The 13,666-nt window shown below is 35.1% G+C and overlaps 1 protein-coding gene across 1 annotated transcript in view; it reads left to right on the forward strand.

Moving 5' to 3' along the window:
- The window catches only part of ADGRV1 (adhesion G protein-coupled receptor V1), a 566,898-nt gene that overhangs the window by 81,014 nt on the left and 472,218 nt on the right, over positions 1-13,666 (forward strand). The window contains exons 21-25 of the mRNA XM_082378598.1: positions 208-951; positions 3,161-3,534; positions 7,807-7,983; positions 11,544-11,724; positions 12,731-12,933. Coding sequence (XP_082234724.1) covers positions 208-951; positions 3,161-3,534; positions 7,807-7,983; positions 11,544-11,724; positions 12,731-12,933 — 1,679 coding nt within the window. The remainder of the gene's footprint in view (positions 1-207; positions 952-3,160; positions 3,535-7,806; positions 7,984-11,543; positions 11,725-12,730; positions 12,934-13,666) is intronic.

A 13,666-nucleotide genomic window follows, 5' to 3' on the forward strand; every position in this document is an offset into this window, starting at 1 on the left:
AGGCTCCACTGGTTGTTAATGAAATTATGCTGAACCAGAATACCCTTGAAAATGTGGTGAAAGCCATATGGTGACACTATTGTTCATTGATTAACAAGTAAATTACTTAATGAGAAGTTTGCTAAACAAATTCTTTTTGTCTTCATCTTGTACTAGAAAGTACTCCCAATTCTGCTTTTTCATTCCTTATAAATTATCTTATTACAGGTGGGTCCCCAGGTCCTGGGGGCCAACTAGCAGGAACCAACCTCCAGGTGACAGTCATGATTCCATTCAATGATGATCCCTTTGGAGTTTTTATCTTGGATCCAGAGTGCCTAGAGAGAGAAGTGGCAGAAGATGTCCTCTCAGAAGATGATATGTCTTATATCACCAACTTTACCATTCTGAGGCAGCAGGGTGTCTTCTGTGATGTACGAGTAGGCTGGGAAATACTGTCTAGTGAGTTCACTGCTGGTTTGCCTCCAATGATAGATTTTTTGCTGGCTGGAATTTTTCCCAGCACTGTGCATTCACAACCGCACATGAGGCGTCACCATAGTGGAACAGATGCTTTGTACTTCAGTGGGCTAGAGGGCGCATTTGGAACTGTTAATCCAAAATACCATCCCTCAAGGAACAACTCAATTGCCAACTTTACATTTTCAGCTTGGGTAATGCCCAATGCCAATACGAATGGATTTGTTATAGCAAAGGATGATGGTAACGGAAGCATCTACTATGGGGTAAAAATTCAAACAAATGAATCCCACGTGACACTTTCCCTTCATTACAAAACTCTGGGTTCCAATGCTACATATATCACCAAGACAACAGTCATGAAATACTTAGAAGAAAATGTTTGGTTGCATCTTCTAATTATCCTCGATGATGGTATAATTGAATTCTACCTTGATGGAAATGCAATGCCCAGAGGAATCAAGAGTCTAAAAGGAGAAGCCATTACTGATGGTGAGTGTTATCTTTACAATTAGGACCCTGAATTTTGAGTTTTTAAAAATTTTGACTTCTTAAAAAGGCTAGTGGGTATTTAAAAATCTGCTTGTGTATTGGTTTATTTTTTTAAATAAAACTACATGTCTACCAAGACCATAAGTTCTATGCTGAGTGTTGCAGAAATGAATCAGGCAGAGTCTCTGCCCTTAAAGTACCTGAAATAGGCTCTGGGAGAGAGGTGTGCAAACAGATCACTTCAACACATTGTAGGAAGAAAGAAAAAATTAATAAGGAAGAAAGAGAAAAATTCTTCTTGTGATGGTAGGAGGGATGGGTGTGATATTCCAGGTAGAAAAGAGAACAAAAGTGTAGAAGTGTGAAGCAGAGTATTGTATCTGGAGAACTGCTGTCAGCTCAGTGTTCTGGAGGTAAAGGGTGGTGGAGATAAGGTTAAAGAGGAATCAAAAGAAAATCATATTGAACAATCCAGCAATTACAGGGGTTTATAGTATCAGGAGTTAAATTGATGAATTCTATGGTGTGCTTTAAAGAGAGAATCCTTGTCTTTAAGCTGAATTATGTGCTGTTTCCTTGAGAAACACACTTGTGTGCATGTTTATGTACAAATATCAGTTATCTCTGTTATAATCACCAGTTCCCTCCCAGCGCCTCTATCCTATAATTTGATTCTGTTTTTTTATTTAGTAGGAAAGTAGAGCAGAGCTTATATGGTTATATCTTAACAGAATATTTTCCTTCTGAACCTCCTGCATTAGATATCTGGTTGTATTTTTTCTTTCCTAGTAGGGAAAAAGATGGGCAAAAGAACAAGATACACACAGTACTGATTTCAACCTGAAGAACTGTGCTTACAACAATCTGTGGCATTAAATTATTAATCTTTTGATTGTGTGAATATATGCATGTGTCTGTTAACATTGATGTTAACATCAATTTTTTTGACATGATGTTAACCACTGTGATGACATGGTGGTAGAATGGGAAAGACTGGAGAAAGTAAGAGCTGGTGTTTATATAGCTTACTGCAAAGAACATATGTTGTCTATGTAATTTGTAGCTTAGAAATAAAATTGAAAAGGTATATATATATTTTTAGGTTATTAATGAAATATAGGATATTTTATGTATATTATAAAATATATAAAAGTGTATAGAGCTGTACAGGTAGATGAATTTTTAAAAATTTTAAATTCATCAGTTTCAGCACTCCATGTAACCAGCCCCCAGATCAAGAAACAGTGTTCCGGAAGCCCCGTTTGGCTCTTCTCTAGTCATTGACTCATCACCATGCCCAACTACTGTTGCCATTTCTAAGAGCATAAGATAGTTTTAAGTGTTTTTATAATTTATGTAAATAGAATTGAGCAGTGCGTATGCTTGAGTGTCTGGGGTTTGTTCAGTATTGTGTGTGAAGTTCATCTGTATTTTTGTCTATTGTAGATATTTCACTCTCATTACTATATAGTCAGTCCAGAACCTCTGGAGAAGGCATGGAGGCAATCCCAAATCACTGCCAAACTCTCATCTTACATAAATATCTTAGTTGAGTTATTGGAGAGGGAATAAGTAAAGTAATAAGAATTGGTGAATTCCTAAAGAGGGTTATTATTGATGCATAGTAAATAGTTGAGCTGCATATTGTTATTATCATGAAAAAGTCCCTAAAACTCATATAATGTTCCTGGGAAGGAATATTTCTTTTTCTACATTTATTGCATTAGTTGTTTGGATTAAAAGTTATTTTTGGTCCACAAAAACTTCTTTTGCTGAACTCTCACAGCTTCATTTAACTCAAGGTGAATTTCTAACAGATCAAGAATTGAAATTCTCAAAGAATAGTAATACTAAAGTTTTAAAACTGTGACTGAATTGAATCATTCCATTCTTAGATGTGCAAGGAAATTTTTAGATTTCCCAGAAGAAATATCTATCCAAATATATACATATACCTCTGTATATACACGTACATACGCATGTACAACATATCCTTTGGTACAAAATATCTTAAATCCCAGCGATTACTTTACTGATTCATTTTTCCTTATAATAGATAGCCTTTATTTAATTGTGTTCTAGTTATGCGAAAGCTTTACTTACCTAATAAGACTTTTTAATAAAATCGCTTCAGTTTCTGAATCACACTTATAATTCAGGACAGGATAGTTGTGGTTATTGTAGCATTTAAACCCATTTTTAATTTCAGGTCCAGGAACACTGAGAATTGGGGCAGGAGTGAATGGCAATGATAGATTTACAGGTCTGATGCAGGATGTGAGGTCCTACCAGCGGAAATTGACCCTTGAAGAAATTTACGAACTTCATGCCATGCCAGCAAAGAGTGATTTACACCCTGTTTCTGGATATCTGGAATTCAGACAGGGAGAAACTAACAAATCATTCATTATTTCTGCAAGAGATGACAATGAAGAGGAAGGAGAAGAATTATTCATTCTTAAACTAGTCTCTGTATGTGGAGGAGCTCGCATTTCTGAAGAGAATACTACAGCAAGATTGGTAATACAAAAAAGTGACAATGCCAATGGCTTGTTTGGTTTCACAGGAGCCTGTATACCAGAGGTAAGTAGTGAGTCTGGTGAATTTCAGAGTTAAAAAGTTCATCCTTAATGGATTTGTTTGGGAGTGGGCTTTCTTTCATTTGGTAAGATTGCCTGAGTATTGACGCTAGACCCAGAAGTATGCTATAGCCAGCGGTGCAAATGTAAATTATAAGGTCTTTTCTCTTATAAGTTCACAGTTTGAATCAGAAGCTTAATAAGCTGAGGGAAGTAATAATAAGTTAGCAAATGAAACTTTAGCAATTATCTTTAAAGTTAATGCATTTCACAGAATGCATAATTGTACTCCACATGTAATTTACTTTTTGGCTACTGTGTAAGTAAATGAAATAATATATATTGAAAGCTTCTATGAATAATTGTAATTGAGACTTTATTAAAATATGATTTTTTGAGGTTTTTTTCCCCACATATGAAACGTTCTTAAGTAACGGTGTTCTTCCATGTTGGATGTAAATGCCTTTCTTATCACCCATCTTGGCCAGCTTAATTCATTAGGCAGTTTTACTGCCCTTATCAGTCCTTTCCAAGTGTTCAGGGATTCGTAATCATCTTGGTTTCCTGTTCGGTAATGTGAGATCTTATGAAACCGCTTCACAGGTGTTGTGTGTGAAGCAACAGCTCAGTGTCCATGAAAGGATGCCAACGAACAAGAGAGGCTTTCCTTCTGCAAGTTGATTCTTGTAGGTTTAGAGGGGTGCATATGTAAATTGAAGCAATTAAGAAAAACATGAATGGGTAGAGCTTGAAAAAAATATCTAGATCATCGGGCTCATTGTATCAATAGCTCAAATTGGGGTGCCTGGCTCTCTGGAGTGTTTTATGGCCCCTCTTATTCTTTGGTTTGGTGACAGTCATAAGAGATCTTCAATAAGTGTTCTTTTTCTATGCCAGAAATAGAATATCCTAGACAGGGAGGACAAATGTCATACAAATCTATGACTTAAAAGAGAAGTATGTTTATCTATAATGATAATACTTTTAGATACTTAGTTGTCAAAGAACTTTACATGTTAGTTTTTTATGCACCTTTCTGACAATTCATAATGTAGCTGCAACAAATATTAATTATTACCTTCTCCACTTCGTGGAGTTAGAAACGGCAGCTTAGAGACCTGAGAAAATAACTAACCCTAGTTGAATTAAATGAGATAGGATGAAATACCTGATTCACAGTGTGGCAATTACTAGTATTTAATAAATACTTATTTTCTCCCCCCGCCTTTTTTGTTTCTAAGATACAGTGGGAAGAACTGGAACTTGAACTTATGTCTCGTGAATTCTAACCTGTTGTCTTTCCCCCATGTATGTTTGATATCATCATGTCTATTTTTAAAAAGACAAAGTGACTTCCATCAGGTTGTGAGAACCATTCTGTGCCATCTAAAATCAGCTTCCCTTCATATCTCTTCATGACCCGGCACCTGCCTATGGCTCTGACTTCTTGTGTAATTCTCCTCTTTGGTCAGTATGTTTCAGTCAGACTTGCCTTGTTTCAGTTCCAATCTCAGGACATCAGCACTTCCTAGCCTTTCAATCTGGAATGCTCTTATTCCACATCCTCAGAATTAGTCATTCAAGTCTCAGCTCCAAAGACATCTACTCAGTGAAGACTTTTTAATTTAAAGTAATCCTCCCACTTCTCCTAACTGGTCACTCTCCATCCTTTCACCTAGTTTTACTTTTTTTTGTAGCATTGATCACACGCTTCAATTCCGTATGTTATTTATAAGCCTACTTATATACTGGCTATCCCTTTCTGCCACAAAGGTGAAAGAGCTCTGAGTGTAACAAGGTTTTATTATTGTTCATTATTGTATCTCTAGGACCTAGCATGGCACATAGTAGGTACTCAATAAATCTTTGTTGAATTTGTGAATGTATTTTAATATCAAGACATGAAAAGGCTCATAGTTCAAATAACAAACACATCTAGATGCAGCTAAGCTGCATAAACAACCAAACTGAAAAACAAAACAAAACAATACATAAGTTTTGAAAACCTGCCTAAAATGAGTAGTTTTTGAGTGTTTCTCTGACTTTCTGGGCCATTATAGTAAGTCTTCAGTGCTGGCTTGTCTCACAATTTCCATTGATAGATTGTGTTGGTGTTGGTTTAGTTCCACCTAGGTATGCACCTTTGTTCCCAGATATTTCAGAATTTGAACAGGGCCAGTCAACCTTTGATTGCAGAAGAGAACTTCCTTATAGGAGCCACAGCATCTATAGTTGTATAACCGCTGGAAAGAAAAAGAAAACTTGACTGGTTATTCTCCAAGCCCACTTGAGAGAGAAATAGAATACATATATATTGGAAAGAGTAAAGTTTAGATGGTTAAATTGGAAAAGTGTTGTGTCTAAAAGATCAGATATTGGAATTTGATTGTTAGGAAGATTACAGAATTTTCATTCCTGAAAGTCTTAAGAATTGAAGTATAAAACTCCTACTTTCATCTTGGTGTGATTTGAAGACAGGAGTGATATGAAATATTTTTGTCGTGATGACCATCATCAATATTTATTGATTGCTTACTGAAGTCATTCTCAAAGTGTAGCACAAGAACCCCTAGGGGTTCCTGAGATCTTTCAGGAGTTCTACAAAAGTCAAACCTAATTTTATAAAATACTATGATGTCTTTTTCATTTTATTGACATTTGCACTGCAAAAGCAATGGTTGCCAAAACTGCTAGCTGCTAGTGCCTTTGTATGAATCAAGGCAGTGGCACCAAACTGTACCAGTTGTCACTGTTTTATTTATCACCACACACCTGTAGTTTAAAAGGTGAAAATTTCACTTGAGTATCTTTGATGAAACAGTACAAAACATTAATTTGATAAAATTTCTACCCTTGAATACCCACCTTTTTAACATTCTGTATTGTGAAATGAGAAGCACAAATAAAGCACTTCTGCTACATTAACAAAACATGATAGTTGTGAAGAAAAGTGTTTGTGCACATACTGAGTTGTGAGCTGAACTGGCTGCTCTTTTCGTGGAACACCATTTTTACTTGAAAAATAACCAACAAAGTTTGGTTATTCAGACTTGGGTATCTGGCAGGCATTTTCATGGAAATGAATGAAGTGAGTCAGTGACTACCAGGAAAACGACTGATAGTATTTGTTGCCAATGATAAAAATTTGAGCTTTCAAACAAAAATTAGAGTTGTTGGGACATTTTACCTGCCAAAGTGAGCTTGATGGTTTCCCAATACTTAAAGACTTTTCAGATAAGATCGATAGTGATATTAGCAAGTGTGATTTACTTATTTTGTATAATGAAATACATCAACATTTGGAAGATCTGTATAACTCAGTGAACCAATATTCTCCAAATAATCAACGTGTATTGTTACAAAATCATGCATGGGTAAAGATTGATTTAAAGTGCAAGGTAGACCAATGGATTTTAATGTATTAAGAGTATGATTCCACATTGCAACTAAACTACTAAGCAATTAAGCAATTGCTTAATTAAGCAATTGCTTAATTCTAAAAATAGAATTGAGAGATGGAGAATTTAAGAATAGGAAGACCTATTCTAAAAGATATTCCAATTTCTTGCTCCATGTAATTTCTAAACATTATCTTAAATTACGTAAATAAAAATACTTTTCACATGAAAAATGCACACACATGTATGTATACATATGTATATGTATATATGTCAGAAATAGCAAAAAGATATTAAACATGATATCAGTGCCCTCCTTTACCTGACTATTGTCTCCCCACCAGGAATTTCTCCAGGCTGTCCCCACTGGATAGTTTATACCACCCTCAAAATGATTTCACCAAATCCACTCGATTACTTCTTGTGTCTGTGCCTAGAAAGTTCTCCCTGATGTCATGTTACACTCTTTTTACACCTGACTTTTTGTGCTGAACTCATCATAAAATCATGAGTTTGTTTTCCTCTTTAGAGTTACCCAGATAAAGAGTTGTGCTTTTTTAAAAAAAATCATTTGTAACCGTAGCATCTAGCATACTGGCTGACACACAAGAGGTTTCAATGAATGAATTACATGTGTAGTTAATTAATTATTATTATTTCTGCTTTTATTTATCCCTTTAAAGGAATGAGCGGAAAAACTAATGATTGTAAATACTTTTTAGCAGTCAAAAATATGTCCGGAGGAATGTAGAGGCCGCCTTAGAGAGGGAGAAAGTTATAGAATTAAGTTTATGGTAAAAGGATTTCAGGAAAGCCTTGTAATTTTATCACTGATTTGAATTGGTGTATACTTATAAAGAACTTATGTTCAATTTCAGATTGCAGAGGAGGGATCCACCATTTCATGTGTGGTGGAGCGAACCAGAGGAGCTCTGGATTATGTGCATGTTTTTTACACCATCTCACAGATCGAATCTGACGGTGTTAATTACCTTGTTGATGATTTTGCTAATGCCAGTGGAACTATCACATTCCTTCCTTGGCAGAGATCAGAGGTAAACTCTACCTTCTCTGTTTCTTTGAAAGCCTCCTGGAAAGCTTTTCCTGATCTGTCTGTTCTGTAATTTATTTGCAGCTTCCTGCTTTTTAAGCAATTTAGAATATTTAGGCAATTAGTTATATATCGTGGCATAAAATATTTTTGTATTTATTTCTGCAATGAAAAATTAAGGATGTTAAATAATGTCTGTTATATCTGTTCTTTAATCTCAATATAATAAAGGTGGTATAGCTTGAAGATTTATCATTGTGGGTTTTTGGTTATTACAGATACAATGAGAAACTGCAGAATTCTTAATGGTACTCTTCCTGTCAGCCAAGAGGAATTCCTAAAACTGTAATATCATTTTATTTTTAAATTTGGAAAAAATAGGTAATTTTTCTTTGTTTTGAAAGTAAAAGCGATCACCAGTTTTATCAGACGCTTTCCGTGAATCGTTGTCTGATTTCTGAATAGATGCTCCAGAAATAAGTGACACTTACTGTAAGTGAAATTGAGATGAGACCTTCTCCTATATAAATTTTTTTTTACATTCTAATATAAAATGTCTGATACGTTGGAATATTCATATCAGTATAATTTTTCATTAGAAATGTAAATAGTTTATAGGTCATCAGGGATAAATAGTAAAATAACTTAAGACTTGCAAATATCTTTGAAGACATTTCTAAGGGACTTAGGAGTTGATTGGATGAAAGAGATAAAATTAGGAAAAATTTAAAATATTCTTAAGATTTAAAGAGTTCAAGCTAAAGAAGAGTGATCAAATCTCTATAATTTGGGGGAAGAAGGAAACAAATTAAATAACTTATAACAGAAGTTCCCAATAGCAGTCTGTAAATAAGAGCCATGATAAATGTTTTACTGGTCTTTGGTAAAATGAGGAAAATTAGGACAATGAGTAAGTTTTCGTAAGGCTGAAATTATTCCATTTAAAGGACTATAGTTTATTCTGATCCTGTCTTTTTCACTTCTTTTTTGGATTTAAATTGCTATTTCTTTTATCAAGTAACAGTGATGATATGTGATAACTTTTTAATGTTCCCACTTGGAAAACAGAGTTGATCCTCAACATTTTCCCCTGGAAAATTTACCTGCTATGAAATAAAAATATAACTGGGAACCACTGTTCTGTAAAGAGTATTCATATATATTTTGGAAGAGCTAAGAGTTAATAAAAGTTTGGTCAGGAAAATAGTCGTGTATGCTCCTGTCAAGATTTATTTAAAATATTTTCCTCTGTCATTTTAAAATTTCTTTAAAAAATAATTGACCTTTCAAGCAACAATAACATTGAATACTGGGGTTGGTTTATAGCGCTGTGCCTGCTGGATCTACACTAGCTTCTCAGTCTTACTAAGCCAGAGACTGGATACTGAGGTATCTGCTGATGCTCTGTGACTATGCTTTCCAGCACAGACAGCAGTCAGGTGACCTCCACTTGGCTATTGCCTTCCAGATGTCTGGGGAGTGCATTTAATTAAATACACTTAAATCACATCTAGAAACCTAGCGGCAAGACAGTCTGGGAAGAGTGTGTGTGTGTGTTTTGCTGCAGTACAGGAATGTATACTGGAAATGTGTTTTTCAAGTGTTTTAAAATGGCCCATTAGTTATGAAATCAGTTGAGTGAGTTATGAGGAAGATTTTCAAAAGAGAATAGAAAATAGCAGAGTGTATAACATATAGTAAAGGTAAATACTGTTTTGTGTACTGAGTCACCATGTGAGATACATTTATACCTTGATAGGGTCTTCAGTTTCAAACTCTTCATTTCACTAACTGAATTGAGCGAGTACTTTGGTATGCTTCAATACTTTAAAAATGTTAATTGCTTCATTTTTAATGTACATCTTGATGTTTTGGTATTGCTTTTCATAGCAACATTTGTCAGCTTACTTTCTAGGGGCAAGATATTTTAAATCTTCAGACCACTATTGTTCCCTTTAGTTAAAAAATAATGACAAGATTTGGGTAGAAGTGTCATTTTTATACTTTGAGCACATTGACCATGCCATGTATTACTTTATTAATTAAAATTTTGATTAAAATGAACATTAAAACCAAATTCAGATTCTGTCTTGGACCTACATTAAAAAAAAAGTTCTCCAAATGCTTTTAGGCCTAATGACTAGTGTTTTGGAGATTGCATTTGGAGTTACAGTTTGTTTTCAGACTGTTGTCACCCTCCTTTCTGGAAGAAACCAGGAAATCATACATCATTCCTTCCTGTCCCTCACTCCCTGTGCTCAGTCTTTAAGGCCTTGGTCTTCTATTTCCAGAACAAATTAAAATCCATCCATTTTTCCTCATCTCCATTGTCACTGAATTAGTTCAGTAGCTCATTAATTCTGGTCAGTCACCTCCTAACTCAGCACCTTGCGTCCTTTTTTGCTCTGTCCACTCTGTTTACACTCTGCCATGGTATTGATTCTAAAATGGAATTCTCATTTTGTCAGTCCCCTGCTTATGATTCTTCCATTTTCCTTTACTCTCTGTGGAGTGAAGTCCATTTTTTTAATGATAGCATGAACTGTCCCTATGATCTTGACTCCTGTTTATCTGTCCAGACTGCTCTCCCACTCTAGCCTTAGTGGTCTAATTGTAGATACCCAGATGTCTTATTCTTTCATGCTGTTGTTCCTTTTACTTGGAATGTCCTTCCTCATTATTACTCATAACTACAACTAATTCATTAAGACTTGCTTCAGACTTGTCTGTTGTAAAACCTTTACCAGATAGAGTTGATTGTTTTGTTCTCAGTTTACTTTGTGCATAACTCTATCATGACATTTTTGCATTGCATTTTAAATGTTTTTCCACAGATCTCTCTCCTACAGAAGACAGTGGGTCTCTTAGCGACTGGGGCCATTTCTAGCCCTGGCACATTGCAGATGTCAAAACATGCTTGTTCAGTTAATAAAAGAAGGAGGAATGGTTTTTTTCACTTCAAATTTTGACTTATATATTGTAGAGCATGGCTGAGTTATTGCTACTTCCTTTCCTAATTTTTTTGAGCAGTTTGTGTATGCCAGACTTATAGGGCTCATTGTAGATCTGTTTTTTAGCATTTATTGTGGATCTGTTTTCTAGCATGCGGCTGCTAGATATGTCAGGCTTTCCTTAGGCCAGAACTAGACATGGATACATTGTCCTTTCCTATTGCCTTACCGCATTCTATCAGATAACATGCAGTTCCTTAACCAGGAACTCTATACCCTGAGGTTGGTAATACCACTGTCTTTGGTACAAAGAATATATGATACTATATTGATATATCAATGTGTAATATATGGTATGACATTAATACATGACTAGGATATTTTTATACAGAAAGTATTACTCTTCAACACCCATTATTGATTAAAGAATTAATTTCTCAGATCTCTCTCTCTCTTTCTTTCTCTCTCGCTCTCTATTTTTATGTCTAAGTTTGTGTAGAAATCTGTCATGTTAAAAAGTAACTTTGTTTGGCTGCTTTATTTTCTTCTGATAAGTGGCACATAATTTCTGCATGCCTCATTGCTTAATGCCTTTGGATTTTTATATTTATAGGTCCTGAATATTTATGTCCTTGATGATGATATTCCGGAGCTTAATGAGTATTTCCGTGTGACATTGGTTTCTGCGGTTCCTGGAGATGGGAAACTAGGTTCAACTCCTACCAGTGGTGCAAGCATAGACCCTGAAAAGGAAACAACAGATATCACCATCAAAGCTAGTGATCATCCATATGGTAACCAAGCCCTTTTGCAAGAATAATCCCCTCTTCTCTGGGTGTACTTGATCTCGCTAAGGGTTTAAGGGACTTCTGCAAATGATTGAAGTAGAACTCCTTTGGATGCTCTAACTTCCGGGCTCTTGGAACTTCTAAGCTGCCATTTTGAGGGACAGTGCTTGTGAAAAAAATATAAGGATCGATTTCTAAAGTTTAATAATATATTTTGAAAAGTATTTTTAAATGCAGGATTATTTTAAATGAAAAAAGTATTTTAATTCATGGTAATCAAATTTTTTTTTAAATCAAATTTTTTTTTAATTTTGAAAATTGTCCTACTGTGATATGTTAACACCTAATTGAAATACTTTGTAATTTATATTTTATTTGACTTCAAGAAGTAGCGTTACCACTGTCTGTTTATATTAGTTTCTTTTTGTCTTATGCTGAAAAGTGATAATTTTCTTAATTGGGAAACTATCATAGATGTCTGTCATAATAAGTTGAGACTGTTTTCTGCATTGAAAAGTAATAGTTCTTTTGTAGGAATAAAGCAAGACCATCCAATAAAAGATCTGTGAAGGAAACCTGGGAAGTTCTTCAACTCTGATTTTCATACTTAAATTTTCAAAAAAGCGTGTTGCAAATCCTTTAGGGTGCCATTAATTTTGTTCTGCTATAAATTTAAGGATGAATTCTAGAGAGTCAAATATGAGTAAATGTTTGATAATAATATTTTAAAACTCCATCACTATTCTTTTTATTGATGCTTCCATTAAAAAAAGCTTTCTTTGGGTGGAGACAAGGAAAATTAGCATCTTAATTTTTAACATCCTGAAAACTTACTAACATATTCTGTCAAGAGCATGTTAGTCAAATCTTCACTCAAGTCTTTTCTAAATGAGAGCCCTCTGAATTTTATCCTGGTGATCAAAATAATTGTGTAAGATTGTTTCAAGTGAATAAGAGATTCTTCCACAGATAATTGGGGCAAGAATGCCCTGCTTCTCTTTGTATCTGCCAGGCTTGCTACAGTTCTCCACTGGGCTGCCTCCCCAGCCTGAGGACACAATGACCCTGCCCGCAAGCAGTGCTCCACACATCACCGTGCAAGAGGAAGATGGAGAAGTTAGGTTGCTGGTCGTCCGTGCTCAAGGGCTCCTGGGGAGGGTTATGGCGGAATATAGAACAGTATCACTGACAGCATTCAGTCCTGGGGACTACCAGGTAAATCACTTAATCCTTTTGAAGCAGTATTTATACTCTTAAAACAGACACGGTCCTCTTGGGGGATTGGAAGGGACTTGGCACTGTACCTGGAACTTACTAAACAAGGAAAAGAAGCATTGATGGCTTTTCAGCCTTTAAATTTCTGTGAATTAAAGTATTTCAGTCCACTGAAGCCTGACACTTAAATAGCTGTCATATTGATTTCTCTTGTACCTTATATTTGTCATAGGCTTCATTTGTATTATTTATTTTAAGTTATAGGTTTTAATCATATATATTTAAAATTATGTTTCTTACACATTTTAAATCCTCTTGTCTGTGTCCATTGAACAACACCAAAATTGTAAAAATGTTATATGTCTATGTCATTTCAATTTTAATTTTTTTTTTTTCCAAATGAGAACCAGTGTGGTACTGGCAAAAAAACAAAACAAAACAAAACAAAACAAAAAAACCTGGAATTTGAAACTGGGCAGAACTGGGTTTAAATTGACCTTCTAAATATGTGGCCTTGGGAGACTCAGTCTTTCCTGACCTCAGTTTCCTTATTTGTAAGGGAGAGATAATATCTGCTGGGCCGGGCCACTCTGAGGATTGATGGCAGCATTTTAAGTGTCACGTATAGTACGTGGAACATATATAGTAACCCTCAATAACTGTTGCCTAGTCTTATTATCACCAATACTCATATTAAGTGAATGCTCATAATTTCTTCTCAGCTATACTTCTC

The sequence above is a fragment of the Balaenoptera borealis genome (genome assembly GCF_965194805.1).
Source record: "Balaenoptera borealis genome assembly, chromosome: 2".
Taxonomy (NCBI): Eukaryota; Metazoa; Chordata; class Mammalia; order Artiodactyla; family Balaenopteridae; genus Balaenoptera; species Balaenoptera borealis.